General features: G+C 47.7%; 1 protein-coding gene across 1 annotated transcript in view; it reads left to right on the forward strand.

Moving 5' to 3' along the window:
• SLC13A4 (solute carrier family 13 member 4) overlaps positions 1–18,112 on the forward strand; it is a 41,689-nt gene that overhangs the window by 7,083 nt on the left and 16,494 nt on the right. The window contains exons 3-7 of the mRNA XM_024131805.1: positions 11,556–11,692; positions 13,621–13,793; positions 14,239–14,293; positions 16,892–16,931; positions 17,711–17,788. Coding sequence (XP_023987573.1) covers positions 11,556–11,692; positions 13,621–13,793; positions 14,239–14,293; positions 16,892–16,931; positions 17,711–17,788 — 483 coding nt within the window. The remainder of the gene's footprint in view (positions 1–11,555; positions 11,693–13,620; positions 13,794–14,238; positions 14,294–16,891; positions 16,932–17,710; positions 17,789–18,112) is intronic.

Raw genomic sequence — 18,112 nt, forward strand, 5'->3', positions numbered from 1 at the left:
AGGTGGTTTGTGACCACCTAGAGGGGTGGGATAGGGAGGGTGGGAGGGAGACGCAAGAGGGAAGAGATATGGGAACATATATATATGTATATGTATAACTGATTCACTTTGTTGTAAAGCAGAAACTAACACACCATTGTAAAGCAATTATACTCCAATAAAGATGTTAAAAAAAAAAAAAGAAACTTACCCAAGATCACAAAGTAGGAAATAGCAGAATTGGATTCAAACTCATACCTGTCAGATTTCAAAGTCTGTGCACTTGCTTACTGCACCATAAGAAAAACACTCCATAATGTATTATGTAGCTTCATGGTGAGTTAATACTAAGAACTGTACATCTCTTCAGTTCAGTGTGGTGTGAGGAAGGAATAATGAACCTGGGCCCATGGGATGCCTTAACCATGGATAACAGAATGTTCTTTAAAGTCCAGAGATAAAAATTAGGCTATCCCCTAATTGCTGTAACTTGGCTACAAATTAACAAGCTGTCCTTCTACTGCATGGACTCAACTGGCTGGTTTTTGTTTGTTTGTTTTGGTTTGGGGCAGTTTGGTTTGGAGGCTCTTGGTACATTAGTTCATTTGTTGGCGTTTAGTAATCATAATAACCTCAGACTGTCCAAAAAGGATAGCATCCCCAAAACCCTCAGCAGTGCTTTTATGCCTGGAGATGGGTCCAACACCAATATCCTGGGGACCCACATAGAAGCTAGCCTGGGACCTGAAGCACTAGGCAGTCACTCCAATTATCCCTCTTCCTTTGTGGAAAGAGAACAGGTAGTTTGGGTCTGTGTGCATGCCTAAAAGAACAAGAACCAATATTACTTTTTTTTTTTAACATCTTTATTGGAGTATAATTGCTTTACAATGGTGTGTTAGTTTCTGCTTTATAACAAAGTGAATCAGCTATACATATACATATGTTCCCATATCTCCTCCCTCTTGCGTTTCCCTCCCTCCCACCCTCCCTATCCCACCCCTCCAGGTGGTCACAAAGCACCGAGCTGACCTCCCTGTGCTATGCGGCTGCTTCCCACTAGCTATCTATTTTACGTTTGGTAGTGTCATATAACTTTTCTTAAGAGAAACATAAATGAACTTGTCCTGCAGATTTCTCTTTAAAATTGTGAAAGCGAAAGCCAATGAGTCAGGAGGTGAAAGTAGAGAGCAGAGGAAGAAATGAAGTTATAGAAAGAATTGAAACTTTTTTTTTTTTTTTTTTTTTTGCGGTACGCGGGCCTCTCACTGTTGTGGCCTCTCCCGTTGCGGAGCACAGGCTCCGGACGCGCAGGCTCAGCGGCCATGGCTCACGGGCCCAGCCGCTCCGCGGCATGTGGGATCCTCCCGGACCGGGGCACGAACCCGCGTCCCCTGCATCGGCAGGCGGACTCTCAACCACTGCGCCACCAGGGAAGTCCAAGAATTGAAACTTAAGTAACATTTTTAAAGTGAGCTAACTATTCATTAAAAGACTAATATCTTTGTATTTCACTACAGGCAGCCCAAAAGCCAACAGTATGCCTTAGTCTTAAAGTAGATGATGTCTCTATTTCCCCAAGGGCTTCCTGCAGCGGAATCTTACAGACAGGTGGGCCAATCAGCCCCTCCACACACTAGGGATGTTGCTAGGCAACAGTTCATCCTAGGGCCTGCCCATCTGCACAGCCGGGAAGGCTCAACCTATAAGGAGTCTAGGGAGGCAGTTGTTTTCAAAGGCAACAGGACTTTGTAAGGAGGAAAAGAAGACTTTCCAGGGAGAGGTTGGGTGTTGCTATTGCTGGGGCTGGAGGTGGAAAACACTGGAGAAGCCAGGGGCCAATTTTATCATTTGAGGTGAAAAACCCTACCCCATCTGTCTGATAAAGTGGCTTTGGCTGGTGATATTTAACAGCTGAGCTCCAGAGAGCAGTTTAGGCCAAATATAATCTGTTTAGCTAGCCTTTTAAACTCAGATTAAAGGACATGCCGATCAGGTAGAGGACATGGCTTATAGCCCTTTGTGAGCCAGCTGACTTTGCAGACAGAGAAAATATCTATTCCACAGCCACCGACTTCTCCCCTACACCAGCATGTGCCATGGCTCCCTGGGAAAAGCTAGGCCGGGGGTCTGCAGGAGCCCCCCTACTCCAGACAAATCATCCACTTGTCACTCCGCAAACCCACCGTGTGGTTGCCCAGCCCCTTGCCGGGACTCAGGCCATTCTTCCACTTTGGAAAGTTCTCTCCAATTCCTTCAGCTTTTAAGATCCTACCCAATTACCCTGTTGGTTGAAGCCTTTCCAAAAACCTCAGCTAAAAGTGTTGTTCCCTTTCCTTGGAGCCACCTGATACCTTTGTCCTTTAAACAGTACATGAGATACATCAGATATAAACTTGCTGTGGACACGTCCTCTCTCCACCGAGATTTCACGCCCTCTAGGATTTACATTGTCTTATGCATACGGGCCATTCTTGCACTAGCCCTTAGTTCACGTTTCTTGATTGCAATGTTTCTTGATGGTGTGTCAGTAGCGTACCCTCCACATGAAGGAAGGCATGTGAATAGGATCAGTGTGACCCTGAATCTGTGGCTTTTGTCCCTCAGGTTATTCAGTCAACATTCAGAAAAATATTTTGAGTGCTGTACCTACCATGTGCAATACAATATGGGATGTTACATATACCTTGCAGGTGACACAAATGTTACATATACCTTGCAGGTGACACCAGGGATTTCCCTGGTGGTCCAGTGGTTAAGACTCTGTGCTCCGAATGCAGGGGGCACGGGTTCAATTCCTGGTCTGGGAACTAAGATCCCACATGCTGTGTGGTGCAGCCAAAAAAAGAAAAAAAATTTTTTTTAATATATCATTTCTGCACTCTTGAATCTCATAGCTAATGCTTTGGGTTCCCCCTGTGGCTGGATGTGTGCCTATAAATGGTTAAATTTTACAGTGGTGAATTGTCAGTCTGCAGGTATTAAGAGTTCACTGTGTGCAAAGCTTAGACTGTCTTCTATCAGCCGAACTCAGGTGCTGAAAAGAGATAGAAAATGGTCAAAATGGCTCCTGACCTTGAGAAGTTTCTACTCTAGCAGAGAGAAAGTATAAAGCACATGGAATAACACAGAAGACCCTATGCAGTAATGCCTCTTTTTCTGGCCTTGCAGACCCCAATTTACACAATTTCACGTGAGGGAATGTTCTATATAAATGAAATTTACCCTGTCGAGTGCCCAAACTTTATATTGACCACTTTTTGACTGAGGTCTTTCCACAAAGCTTTATAATTTCCGTGGTCTTTTAAACAAATGTTGCTGAACATAAATTAACTTTTTCTTTGGAGCCTTCGATATTTCCAGGGATAACAATTTCTCAACCAGAGAAACGTGGGCTGGATGATAGCACAGTTGAGTAACTTGAGTGCTGGTTGATTAGCTGAACCGAAAGAATCTGAGTAACATGTTGGCATCATGCTGGAGAGAGAGCAGAAATGAAAATAAGAAAGGCATGTTATCGGATTGCAGATGACTCAGAGCTAGATGGACTAGCTAATGGGCAGTGACAGAATCAATGCTGCCAGGAAGAGACGATGGACTGGAAGGGAAGTCCAGGCAAAATGAAGCTTAATAAGGATAAATGTTAGCAGTGGGTGTGAAAAAGATCTTTGGCTTTCAGCTGAGTATCGACTCAGTGGGAGTCGGCTCTCTGTCCAGGGTGGCCGCCAAAATGCCGAGCCTTTACCACATGTCAGGCGCAGTGGGAGGTCCTTTACATGCACTGTATCTTTTAATCCTCTGTGAAGTGGCTATTATTTTTATCTTTGTTTTACAGAGGAGGAAACTGAAGTTCAGAGAGGTTAAGTAACTTACTCAAGGTGATACAACTAGTAAGTAGTAGAGCCAGGACTTGAAGCCAGAATTGCCTGACCCCAGAACTTTCACCCTTAACTGCTAGCTGGTATGTACTGAAATCTGCTCAGTTAATAAACGTATGTGTTCAGAGCAGGAAATTCTGGATAAGGAGCTCATTCAGAGGTGGGTAGCCAAGATGTCTGAAATCTAGAAGCTAAGTCACATGAGGAATGAAGAAAAGCCTCAAGAGGGGCATGATTTCTGGCTTGTGCAGCTCCGCGTACCAGGCTCAAAGGGTCAAACCAGAACCAGAGTCAAAGCGCCATAAGGTAGATCCCCTCTCTTCAGGGAGGGAAGACCCTGAAGGGGGCGGGCCACACGTGGTCCTGGTGTTCCTGTCCCCAGAAGCACAAGCCAGATGACCGCGTCAAGGATACTAGAGGTAGACTCTGTGCCTCGGGAGAGGGGCTGGGCTCTAAGGCCCCCTTGACTTTAGGGTTCTATCGGCTTGTAAGCATCCAGCTTCTGCTCCCCCCTGCTGGTGTACAGAGCTCAGTCCTATATTTCCGATTTGTTTTTCGGTCTGTTTTCTTGTTTTGCCTCCATTGTGACTCCCGTTACTGTCATCATATATGCCTTGGAAGTCCTCTAAGCCTTTCCACTGTGTTACCGTACCTGGGGACAGTACCTGTGTCAATCAAGTGAGCTGAGATTCACTGTTTATAGGAGAAAGGCATAGATGTGGGGACCAAGTGGCTCTCTGGGGAACTAAAGAGCATGGTTTGAACACTGGGACTTGTAAAGAGCCTCAGAGATGCCCAGGGTCAGGAACTACTTCTGGCAGTGATTACACCTGCTCTCTCTCTACCCCCCAACACACGCATGCAGACACACTCCTTCTGCTGTCTCGGTGGCCCTGCACTGCAGGCTTCTTGCAAGCCTAATTCAGATTCTAGCTCCTGCCAAGGCAAGAGAGGCAGCAAGGCAGCTCCAGCTGGAAAAACAAAACAGCCTCTACAGCCAAGTGATACTTGAGTCTGATGTCATGAAATCTGCTTCCCTGTTTGCTCCTGACCTTTCTGACCCACTGGATTCCTGACCAGTGCCTAGACCCTGACTTTCTGTGTGTAAACCTGGGGGCATTTCGTATATCACTTGCCACTCTGCCTTTCTGGCCTCTACTCACTACGGAGGCTGACAACCCTACCTCCACCCCCCGGCCACACATACAGGCCTGTGAGGATACAGGCTGAGCATCTGTGCCCAGCTACCCACCCTCACCCACAGCCATCCAGACACAGCCCAGAGCTGCGCCCACACCCGGGCCATACGTGGGCCCGATACCAGGAACCTACAGATCTTGCAGCCTTTTGAGGCCAAGCTAATGTTTCCATAGGAAGAGCTACAGGGGCAGATCATTCAGTCTTGGAGAAACTGGGGACACCTTATGAGTAAGCATTTCCAAGCTCTGCAGGAGCTGGGCTGACTTCGGGTCAGGTCAGCACCCATCTGGGTCTCTCTGCTTTAGACATCTCTAGGGTAGGGTTTACAAAGAATGTTTTTTAAGCAACAAAACCTTTCCTTTAAACTAAATCTTAGGAAAATCAATACGTGAAACAGATGGAAGGGGAAGTCCTACTCTGATTAGGCATGGGGGCCCAGAGCCCTGGCTGCCCCGGCCCTTCCCTCCCAATACCTCACGGCCACCCTGTTCCCGCAGCTGCCGCTGAAGTTTCAGAGGCAGTGAGTGGTTTGAAAACCTCCGTCCTCAGGGAATACAGACAGGTGGTTAGGAGGGTGTCTGAGCCCGCAGAGACTTACCAGCAGAAACAGCATTCCTGCGCCCAGGGAAAGGCGGAGAGGCAGCCCCCGCTGGACTTGGCTGCATTGCCAGGGTGGTGGTTGGAATGGTGTAGTGAGGGCCTTCAGCTCTGATGGGGGTTCAGCTCAGCCCGGAGGGGGGCCAGCCCAGGCATCCCATCCTGGGGTCACAGCAAAATTGTTCAGATGAACCAAAAGAGCCTCAAAATAGGTCTGTTTCCAGAGACCACCACTGGTCTCCTGAGGGAATGCCACATTCCTGCCACGTGAAGAGGCATACCCACGGCAACTTGCAAGGAGAAGCCTAGGTGTGTGCAGCCAGCAGCAGCGTGCTGATTGGCTGCATTTCTGACGGGGCCCACACAACGCCACCAATGCCTGTGTCAGGACACATTCAGATCCACGCACTCTGCCAGTTTCTGGCTGCCACCACCATAAGCAAGGACACTGGCAACGTGGAAAGGGTCAGGATCCAAGTTGGGAGTAGGGTAGAACCGCGCTGGAATCCAGTTTTCTCACTAACTAGTCTTGAGCAAGTTGTGCGTTGACTGAAATAAAAGTTGCAAGTTAAGTTTTATTTGGGGAACTTTCTGAGGACTGTGGCCTGGGAGACACCCTCTTAGGTAACTGAGGTACTGCTCCTAAGAGGTAAGGTAGGAGCCAGGAAATATATGAGTTCTTTTTTCTGGAAAAACATGTAGTCAGACATCAAAAGACTACTGCTAATCACAACAGACATCTCAAGTTAATGATTTTAGTGCTCTTCTATCTATGGAAAGAAGTAAGAATCTGGGGTCATTGAAATGATCCCTTAGATATGCATCTTAACTATTTAGGGCCAGTACCCAAAGTACAGAATGCTTCCTGTTTTTCTCCATCCTGAATTCCCCTCAGGGTGCACAACTGCAGTGGCTGATGGCTTGATCCTTATAGAACTGGAATGGCGGGCAACATTCTTTACATGTGTAACCTCTCTAAACTGCCATTTTACTCATCTGGAAAATGAGAATAATAGGCATACCCACCTCATGGGGAGTTGTGAGGATGTTAGACCTATCTGAGTGACAGAGTGCCCATCACAGCACCCAGCTTATCTGCACGAATGATTCATCGGTCCATCTGTCTTCCTCCCTGACCATGGCCCTGTTCTTAGTGAGAAAAGCACTGAACTGAGATCAACATCCAGATTTCCATTCTCCTCAGACTTCTAGGATTAAAGCCACAACTCCTCTCACCTTCCCATTAAAAAAAAAAAAAAAAAAAAAAAAAAACAACAACTTTGTAAAAAAATTAAAACCTGACATACCCGGAGAGCAAGAAATAATTCCGTGACCAAAGAGAGTGATGTTTTTAAAAGCTCATCACTGACAGATGTCACCTGCAATTTACTAACAATGAACTAGTTCGTTAAAAGACTACATTGGTCAACACTTCTGTCCTTGTGCCTCTCAATCCAGGCTGGATTAGAAAACTCTTGAGATGTACTCACCCGTCACTTAAGAAAGTTTCGGGGAATCTTTGTCTTTTAGGTTCACCTTGCTCCTTCTTACTTCGTTTCTTTCTCTTCTTTCCCCACGTGGTCATGCTGGCATGATTCCTGATTCCTGATTCCTAACCCTCAATCTCATCTTGAAGCGTTTCATCTCTTCACTTCTTTAACAAAAATAATGGACCATTCCTGAGCACTTCCTATGTGCCGGGCCTGTCTTGCATCATCTTACTTAAGGCCCATACGGATTCAATGTGTTGTGTGTTACTACTTAAAAGGTTGAAATGATGGGGGAACAGGGGTTCAGTATTTGGTCCAAGAACATACAACTCATCTGTGGGGAGCAAGCATCTGAACCCAGGTTGAGATCTTACTTGCTATCCTCTGCTCCACCTTTTCAGAGTGGCCTCCTTGAGCCCATCTCTTCTTAAACACAGTCCAGAAACTTCTCTGCTCTCCAAACTTGGGGTTTGGGCACACTGAGAAAAACCACAGAGCAGAAAAGCAGTAAAGGCGATAACACTGCCAACACAAATGTCACAAAATCCATGCACTCTAGCCATGGGAGGAGCACTTGTTTTAGAATCTAATTTCTCTCTGCAAATAGTTCTAACAATTTTCATTATCTAGTTTCCCAACTCACAGAATATTAGTCTTGGAAATTAGATAGTGGGGAAAGGGATGCCCATAGTGTGAGGACACAACACATTTTAGAAAATGATTAAAATAATCCTCAAGAATCCTGGAACTCCCAGAGGGGTTGTAAATAACCAAGGTTTTATTGTAAAGAAAAAAAAAATCAGTGGGCTAGAAAACTAACCAACAACACCATTGGACAAGATTTTATTTATTGTGCCTGGGCCCTCTCTGTATGCTAATGGCCTCAGACCAGGTCAGCCTTTGTGTGGACCACGTAGTAACAGAAGAGCCACCAGGAACCCTGGCTGTCAACGTGGCGGGCCACGCTAACTGGTTTGCATGTGTCATATAATCTTCACAACAGCTTTACAGAAGATTGGGACTCATATAATCCTCATTTATTTTTTTAGATGAGAGAAATGAAGCCCAGAGAGGTTGAATAACTTGCCCAACATACAGCCGAGTCACAAACTACACCCAGGCTACATCACCAAACACGTGGCATCGCTTACAAGGGGGCAGGAAGGACACGTGAACAGACCTGAGCACACCAAACACCAAATAAGAAAACACCACAGGGCCAATATCCCACTAAACCTGGGCCTGGGGCTTTCATTGGACCGGGCCCAAGTATTGGGGGCCAGTGTCAGGACTGTGATTATGAATAAAGATGAGGAATGTGGGCTGGCCCGTGCTGTCTGGGGTACCCAGAATTTCCCCTGGAGTTGAATTAGATGAGTGGTTTCTACTTGGCCACCCAGAGTGGCATGTCGAATAGTAGCTTTAGATTCAGATGGACCTGGATTGATATCCCAACTCCACCCCTCACACTGGGACCCTGGAAAACTTCCTTAACCTCTCTGAGTCTGTTTCCTCACCTTAAGTGGGCAAGTGAATGCAAAATACATTTCTGGCATGTAAAAGGCACTCTACCTCATGTTGGTTCTTTCTCCTTGCCCTTGAGAGGAACCCCGAGAAACTAGCCCCACCTCTTGTGCAGGCTCTGATCCCCCTGAAAGGCCATCACCAACTGGGGTCTATTAGGATATGTGCCAAAGAGGCAGAAAACGAAAATGTTGTCAGTCAGTCCCCTGGGAAAATAACCCTGGTGGCACTGAGTCTTTAAAAGCTTCACAGAGAGCCATGAGTCATGGGGTCAGTGGGGGACCATCACCAAGGAGGACAATGGTGTCTCAGGTCTTCTGTGGGTTCCTCTCCTTGGTAGACAGATGAAATTAAAACACCAATTCCACCACAAAGCTGCCTCTCAGCTGCCTAGGAACATGAGCGGGCAGTGAGGAGGGTCCTAGGCCCCCAATTCAGCCAGCCCTCCCATCCCAGCAGTGCTTCCACCTCCCACTAGGGGGCAGCACCTCCACCCACCGTCAGGGCCCCGAGGCCTTCCTGTCCCTCCCAGTGCGGACTCTGCCCCAGAGTCACAAACCCGGCGCAGCTTCTCTGCCCTCCAGGAGCATTAGTGACAATGTCCATGAGGACTGGGGTTGAGGACGAGGACTAGATTAACCAGAAGCAGAGGCCTCTTACCCCAGGAAATGGTCTCAGAGAGGAGAGATGATCCTTCTGCTGCACAGAACTCATCAACCAGACACAAGGAAATCTCTGTGGGGAAATAGAGAGGAGGGAGAAATGGAGCAGGTTACCTTTTGGGGGGCTCTTATCTTACCAAAGTGTTCCGTGCAGAGTTTAAAACTCAAATAATACTGGAAAGGTCACAATGAAAAAAACAGCAGACTCCTTCCCCACCCCTCCCTCCACCAAACCCCACCTCCCCTGACCCACAGTCAATAACTAACTTTGTTGACTGCTTCTTCGGGTATTAAGCTCCACGGTCCTATATGATAGTCTTATATTAATTCTTGAGTTATCACTTTTAGACATTATCAGTTGACTTCTGATTATGGCAGGTGAGGATTTTGTACTCTTACATCACCCAATTCTCCTCCCTCTACCTTCCCAGTACAGGCATATAATTCAATAATCAAAGTTTAACAGTATGATTATATAAATCCTGTCTACTTCCGACACTGCAGATTTTACTATATTTGTATTTCCTTCCCTGTTCAGTTTTTATTTTTCTTGCAGTTAAAAATGTTCTTGTCTTCTCACTTTAAGAGGATTTCTAAGTTAGGAGTTAAACTTTTCTATATCTTTTCCTCCCAATTTATATCATGGTTGCATTGCTGGGAACAGCTCTCTTGTATGTGACAAGTATTTTTTGAGCATCAACTTTTCCGTATTATCCTGTTCGGTGCTAAGAGATACAGAAAGAAACATGGTCTTTGGCCTTTTGCAGCCTAGAATTCAGTTAAGAGACAAGAGAGATACACATAAAAAAATAAACAGTACAAGCATGAAGCAACAGTTCTAGCATTGCCCTATGTGCTCTGTGATGTGTAGAGTTAATAATACCCACAAGGAATGTTCTGGAGTCAGAGGCTAGAGTCACAAGGAAGGTTCTCTGGATGCCACCAGGCCTGAACTGGGCTTTGAAGTCTCATCAAAGTGGAGATAAGGAGAGAATGTTCCAAGGGAGGGAATCGACGAAGAGTTGGTCCTGGAGCCCAAACATAGGAAACATGTTTGAGCAGGACTAGGTCTCAATTTCCTCGTCACTAAAAAGCAAGAAGAAGAAGCTGGTAACTGGTGCTATGGTTGTGTGAGAGAAAACCCCTAATCTTAGGAAATAAACACTGAAGTATTTAGGGATAAAGGACCAAAATGGATATGACTTACCCTCAAGTAGTTCAGGGAAAAAAAAAAAAAACCTATACAGACAGTGGATGGCTATTTCTTGCACTATTATCATTTTGGAACCCTTTGGAACTTTGGAATTATTTGGAGTTAAAGAGTTATTCAAATATAAAGTTTTTTTTTTAAAGGTTTAAGGCAGGTTATAAAGACACCTTCAAGAACTCTGTCCTAAGGAAATAATCACATTTATATAAGGTTAAGGATTTAAGCTGAAAATTATTCTTTGCTCCATTTGCAGCAAAGAAAGAAAAAAAGAAATCAACTTAAATATTCAACAAAAGGAAAACGGCTAAGTAAATTCTATGGTACTTCATGCTGCCATAAGCATGAATTTTTCCAATAAATTTAAGTCTCATAAGAAAATGATCAGGGTACAATGTCAAATGAAAAAAAGAAGCAGGATATAAACCTGTACATACTGTATAAATCCAATTATGTACCTATACAGACATTAGAAAATTGAAGAAAATATGCCACAGTACTAACAGTAGTAGGATTAAGGATGATTTTATCTTTAATTTTTCTATATTTTGAAGTTTTCCATAATGAACATGTATTAACTTTCCAATTAAAAAATGAACATAATTTTCTAAAAAGCTAAAGAAAATGAGATTAGTTGACAAACCCAGGGTTATTTTCATAATTTTTAAGAATTAAGATAAAACTGTAAATACGTTTATTCTTTGAAATCATATTCATATCACAATTAGAATGGAGAAGAATATCTACCCTATAGAGTTGCTGGCAGGATTAAATGAAATCTTTGTGAAGTGCTTAGCACAGGGCCTGCCCAAGGTGGTACGTAAGTATGTACGCATACATAAAATTTTTAAAATTTTAAATTATTTATGTATGTAATATACATATATACAACAACTGGCTATTTTAGTAACCCTCATCTCCCTGCTTTTCGCTTGCTAGCCTGGGGTTGAGCGTGAGTTTAGTCGGGCGGGGACTGGGCCCCGGGTCGGGTCGGGGTGACCCGAGCTGGCCTCTGCAGGTGGCGGCCGAGTACTTCAAGAACACCACGCTGCTGCTGGTGGGTGTCATCTGCGTGGCGGCGGCTGTGGAGAAGTGGAACCTGCACAAGCGCATAGCTCTGCGCATGGTCCTGATGGCCGGAGCCAAGCCGGGCATGTAAGTCACACTTAGTGCATCCCCTCAGCTCCCAGCGGGCCCCCTGGACAGTCAGAGGGACGTCCACGTGAGGCTTTCCACCAGTGGGGATGGGAGGACACCAGGGCCTCAAGGCTCCCATCTCCCCCTCCAGTGAGAGGGCCTGTGACCATGGAATGGAGACTTAAGTGGGTGACTTTGGTGTCCTCTGTTGGCACAATCTAAATAACCTGAGTAACCTAGACTGCCGGGGCAGCAGGTTACAAGATCTAAGGGGCTCATCTGGTAAAACAAGATGGACCAACGTAAATTGTTTCCCAACCTTTTCCCCTTGTATCAGGGAACAGGCTGGATGAGGAAGTGGTGTCTCCTCCTCTGTCATTTAAGGAGGCATGGAGGTTTCCTTCCATCCACCCTGAGTTCTTGTTGTCATTGGTTTAGACCAGAGGCCTGTCAAATGTGGCATCTGACCCGCTATCTGCAGGGCACTGCAGGCCCTCAGCTGCTTCCTCTTTTCTCTCTGCTGTCAAGAAGGCCGCTCGGGAATGTGTAGGAAGGTCAGGATTGACGGTTTTGTGGGAACTCACTCCCGCTCTGTCGGATAACCCTGCCCTTATCTTCCCTTTGGAATATCGTCCTCACCTCCTAGTTTACAACTTTCTTGCAACACTTTTTATGTAAGCTGCCCTGACTCTCCTGGGAGTCCAACAGAGCATAAATAAATAATATGGTGTTAGTTTTCATCCCTAGTCATTAGATGAAGACATGTTATACTTAAAAAGATGTTCCTGTCTCCCACTTAACCACAGCCTAACTCAGAGCATAATCACTCAGTAATAACCTGAGGTGTTGTACTCCACACTCGACCTCCTGGACACACAATGGCATTTCCCCACATCATGTTGAGGCTCTGCGGCTCTTTGAAACCCCCGGGTACTATCGTCAAGAATTTTTATCCCATTGCGTTTCTACTCGTCTCTATTTACCGCACCCTCCAGCAAGTTTCCACCCACCATGGGGCCCTCTGTTTGCCAGTGCATGTCCAGGGCAGACAAACTCATGTCTCCATCAGCCTAAACAGAGACACCATCAGGGCTCTGGCACCTACCCGGTCATGATCCACAGGACAGCTGTGCTGGCCCCAAACTGGGAAAAGTCAATGATCCCACCTAAGGTGATCAACACGGGTAGTCTTTATGCTGGCTTCTCTCACGGAAATAAGAACGATATCTGTACAAACACACAGTGCATGTTTTCAAAGTCAAGGAGAACTTGAGAGTTATCTTTGTTAGTGTTTTCCTCCAAGTGTCAACTCATAGACACAGCCTTGAAAAAGTGCACACAGTGCAATGGGACACTGCTGGGCCGTTGGGGGCTATGCTTTCAGCGGTTGGTAGTGGGACAAGTAGTGGGCGGAACCGTAAGCTCTGTCCGTTAGTCTCTATTTGGTCGCTAATAACTGCGGTGACTTGGCTGCAAAGCACGCTAATAACTGCGGTGACTTGGCTGCAAAGCAAGGAATGGGATGGTACTCGCAGGACTGCCGGCTGCAAGGGCCGAGAAAAGAATTCCTTTATACTCAAAAAACACACATCATCACCAAGCTAATGTCCACAGAGGAGAGCAATCAGGAAGTCCATGCCCTGTGACCCTACCACCAAAGCTATTCTTTGCTTAAGCAAGGGCTTTTCTTTTTCTTTTTTTTTTTTGGCTAAGGCCACAAGCCCACGAAGTGTGATGCATCATTCAACACATCTTTATTTAATGTTTACTCTGTACCAAGCCCTAGGAGCACAAAGCTGAATGTATGACATAAAACCCCCATTTTCTGATAAATGCCAGCACCAGCAGGCTTGTAGGAGGCCCCGAGGGAGCCGTGTGAGGTCGGAAGTTTCACCCGGGGAGGTGGGCATGCTGTGATGCTCCCCCAGTGCCTCCCTGCCTTCCAGGCTCCTGCTCTGCTTCATGTGCTGCACCACGCTGCTGTCCATGTGGCTCTCCAACACGTCCACCACCGCCATGGTCATGCCCATCGTGGAGGCCGTGCTGCAGGAGCTGGTCAGGGCCGAGGAGGAGCAGCTCGTGGCCGGCAGCTCCAGCGCCGAAGAGGCCGAGCCCATCAGTACAGTCTGCTGGAGTTCATCTCCCCTTTGCTCCTCCACCCGAGTGACACTGCCCAGCTCTGCGCCCGCCCCCACCAACCCTCCCCTGCGTCCCGCCTCTCGTCTCGCCTCTTCCCCTTCCTGGCCCTTTGCCCGTACCAGCCCCTGTAACCTGAAGCTTCCCTGTGATCCCCATTCGCAGCTCTTCCTTCCTACCCTACTTAGAGCAGCCATCGCTGCTCCTTTCCCCCAAACGCTCAAGGATTATGAAAAGACCCCAGGCCTGTGTGTGTCTCTGAGTCCCACTATGCCTTCCGAGCGGAGGGAAGGGGAGTCGTCAGGCACCAGGCCCAGCAGGAGCCTTGGTGCCTTTGTTTCCTTATCCAGCCCCAGCCCAGAGCCCCTGCCCTTCAGGGTCAGGTCCAGACTCCACATCTCACTTCCTGCTTTCCTTTGCTACCGTAGATCTCGATGTAAACAACAGCCAACCTTCCCTGGAACTCATCTTTGTCAATGAAGAGTGAGTATGACCCCCCTCCTCCCAGACAGAGCCTCTTTCAGCTGTACGGGCCAAGCTCACATCTCACCACACCACCACCTCCCCCCGCGTCCCGCTCTCCTCTCCGTACCAGGGAGCCACTTGCCAAGATCCTGAGGGCAACTCCCTTAACCACCGGGTATTGCAGGGCTGATGGAAGAGGGGAAAAGACTACACTGAATCTGAGGGAGTATGTGGACTGTCTATACATCTACCAAGTAGAATTTCAGCTAAATTGATGTCCCTCTTGGGAGAATAATATATGTAATCTATTAATGAAAATTAATAGATTCTTAGAGAATCACAAAGTATTTTTTAGATATTAGATGTGGTCTTACTAGATTTGGTCTTATTAGATATGGCGGAGAAAAACTAGGTGGCAGGTAGGGGATTCGAGGACAGTTGGTGAGACAGCCATATGCTGATGAAAAAAGAAGCTTTTAGAAAAGGAGAAATATCGTCTCAAACACCCATGTGAGGTAGATCCATTAACAGCTGATTTCTTTTGGAGATCTCATATCAAAATGTGGTCTTCAGGGAATACTGGATATTTTGAAAGTTGGATTTGTACTAGGGCTCAGTTTTGCAATTTGCTCTTTTCATTGAAAAATGGAGAGCTCACATTGAGTGAGCCCAGCACGATGTGAAGGGACAGAGGCAGAAGGGTGCCATCAGCTTATCTTCCTCCCGTCACTGGCTCCAATCATAATATACTGGACTTTCCTCCCCAGCCCTGACCATATCTCAGGCAAATCCTATAGCTCTTCTGGTTCCTTTCAGATATTAGAATGATCTCGTTTTTAGATATTTGGCAATCTAGTCCAGACTCATATCAAAACTTCAATCCCTCATCTGAAGCTTCTCCCCGCCTCCTCTCACGCTCTCACCCAACCCCCCTTCAGCCCAGGTCTGCAGGATAAGAGGTAGAAGTGAGCAGGTGAGACAATTGACTTTTCTCTTACTCTTCCCCCACCCTCCTTCCTCTCCCCTCACCAACTCTCTGCATCTGAATTCTCCAGGGTCAGGGCAGAGGCTGTAGGGGGCAGGAAAGATAAAGGGGCAAAGAGGGTCTTGGCTGGAGGTATTCTAGAGCGCGGTCAGTGCCCTGAGATTCAGGCCCCGACTCTTTTACACGTCGGGCACTTACCTTCAGGGTCTTCGGAGTGTCCCCTTCAGGCGACCTCTGCATAGCCTGGGCCTCATGGCACGAGGTGCTCTTGGATGACCGCTTGGGCTCCCTCGGTTCTGTACTCTGGTGGCTTGCTCCCAGCCTCTTTATGCTGGGGACGCCTCTGGCCTCTTGGGCAGGGCCTTTTCAAGGTGGCAGTAGCCCAGCTACCTTCCCTGTGCCGCCCCCAGTAAAGACCACTGGACACTGAGGGCACAGCCTGCTCCCAGTGCAGTGGGCCTTTTCTCCTCACTCTGGCCTCTTGGGCAGCACACACTGGCCTCTTGCCTTTGTTCTTTTCTGGATGAAAGTACATGTCCCCAAACTCCAAAGCCAAAGCTCAAGGTGTCCCGGACTTCCTCAGCAGCGTGCAGGGGGGATCCAGGGCTGTCACGGTGTGAGGATGGCGGTCTTCTTTCACGCCAGCACCTCCCATGCCATCTGAGGGGTTCCATGCCAGCCTCCTCACCCGATTTGGGAAGGAAGGCGGGGAAACATCACAATACTCCTCCCAGCCTAACGACTCTCTCCGTGAATGCTTCCTCTGAGCCCCATCCACGCCTTATCCTTCCCTGATAGAGCCTGGAGGTGGGTGATGACCCCAGGACCCCACTTCCTGCACCTGTGTCCAGCCCCTCTCACTGGCCTTCCCAGCGGTTGAGCTCATAGCACCCACTGTCCTCAGAACTAGGACAGACCGGAAACGTGCATTTAGTGCTCAGTGTAAGTCCGTAATGCTGGTAGTTAAATCCCCACCTTCCTCTCTCCTCAAGGCGAAGACTGGGGACCAGCAGGAGTGGGAGGGACTCAGCACACGCATTGCCTGCCACCCTCTGAGGTGCAGCCGCTGATGAGAAATTCACCCCCATCTTCTTGCCCTCACATGATTTTTACCATGTGTGGCCCTGGCCCTCCCTGATCCTGTCGCCTTAGATAAGCATTTCATGTTTCTCCTTCTAGAAAGTGAGCCAGTGAGAACACGGTCAGGGGCCCAGGCTCTCCAGGCAGAGACAGAGACAGGTTCCTCTCTGGCACCACTACTTAGCACCCGGTGCCCTCGGGAAGTTAGTAACCTCTCTCTGCCTAGTTTCCTACTCTGTAAATGCAGGTGGTGACACCCGCCCCTTAGATCTGTCGTGAGGATTAAAGTCTATATTTGAGAGCTCAGCACCTAATAAGCACTCCATGTTAGCTATTATTAGGAGTCTCGGTTTCCCTCCAAAGGAAGCGCCCTGCCCCTGTTCCCACAAATCCTTACCACATCTCTGGAAGGTGAGATTCGTCTTCTAGGTGTAGCCTAGAACACCTGAGTCTAGAAGGGTCACTAATACCAAACACCAATGTGGGGAGAATTCCCATCTCATCAAGTCTGGGCCACTGTTGTTTTTCCCACTTCCTTTGCTTTCTTCCAGGACGTCGAATGCAGACTTCAGTTCTCTGATGCAGAACAAGGTATGGCCCTGGGTTTCTTCTGCGCTTTGAGATACTTGAAAGACCCTCCAGATAACTCAGGGCCAGAGAAGCCTGGCAGCTTGTCCAGGGCCCAGCGGCCTTCTCTGATGTGAGGGCACAGAGGTGCTCCCCTGAGCCTGGATGCGTGAGGCTTTGGGCAGTTCTGAGCCCCAGCCCTGAGTACTGGGCTTAGCTTCACAAAGGACAGGTTAACCTTTCCTCGCGGAAACCCAATATTCAGCCATCCAGATATTCAAGAGCCACGTATTCAGCCTCAGGATCCCTTTCAGGAGGGATTCGTTTACAAAAATCATATTACAAAAAGGGGACACGTTTATAGGGAAAAGCCAAGTTTGCCTGCACATTCTATGCGGCCTCACCCCCTCGCCCAGGGCTGGTTTTACATCTCTTCTTACCTCAGTCCCAATGGATGGGCTTTGATCCGTCCAAACTGTGGAGCTGGTTGTGTGCGATTTTTTTTTTTCATGTTCTTTGTGTTAAAGATAAATGAAGGGTTCTTCGTTAGCTAATGAAGTTCTAGAGAGCCAAGCTCTCCTATAAAGACAGAGCCATGTTTTTCCAAGTTTCAAAAGCCTCTTCAAATGGGGAACCTGTGAGAAGGAGGCAGGCACTGTAGGGGTGGCTCTCTACCACCTGCTGCCCTGGTTCTGGTCTCCGAGTCCCACAGGGAGGAGGCGTGGGTGCCCCCAGGGCGATCAGGTGGCTTCTCCAGGCCCCACAGTCTCCTCGTGATAGTGTGACGGTCTGTGTCCCGACAGAACCTGAATGGCGTGCCCGCGATCACCAACTCCGCCAGAACAGCAAACCACCAGGACAAGAAGCAGCACCCATCTCAGGTAATGGAATTGCACCTCCTAATCCTGTTTCCTACATGAATTGCCTTGAGCTTCCCAAGGGGCACCGCTCGTGAAGCTGTGAGGGTGTCAGGCTAGCGGGCTGCCGCCAGGCACACTTCATCCATCTGTGTGTCTGGCCTGCGTGTGCCATGGAGATAAGACATCCCACTCACTGTTGACTTTGGCAAGTCATTCCACTGTCTGAGCCCCAGTTTCTTCAGCTATAAAAACTGAGACTTGGGGCTTCCCTGGTGGCGCAATGGTTGAGAGTCCGCCTGTGGATGCAGGGGACACGGGTTCGTGCCCCGGTCCGGGAAGATCCCA

Source organism: Physeter macrocephalus, chromosome 5, assembly GCF_002837175.3.
Source record: "Physeter macrocephalus isolate SW-GA chromosome 5, ASM283717v5, whole genome shotgun sequence".
Taxonomy (NCBI): Eukaryota; Metazoa; Chordata; class Mammalia; order Artiodactyla; family Physeteridae; genus Physeter; species Physeter macrocephalus.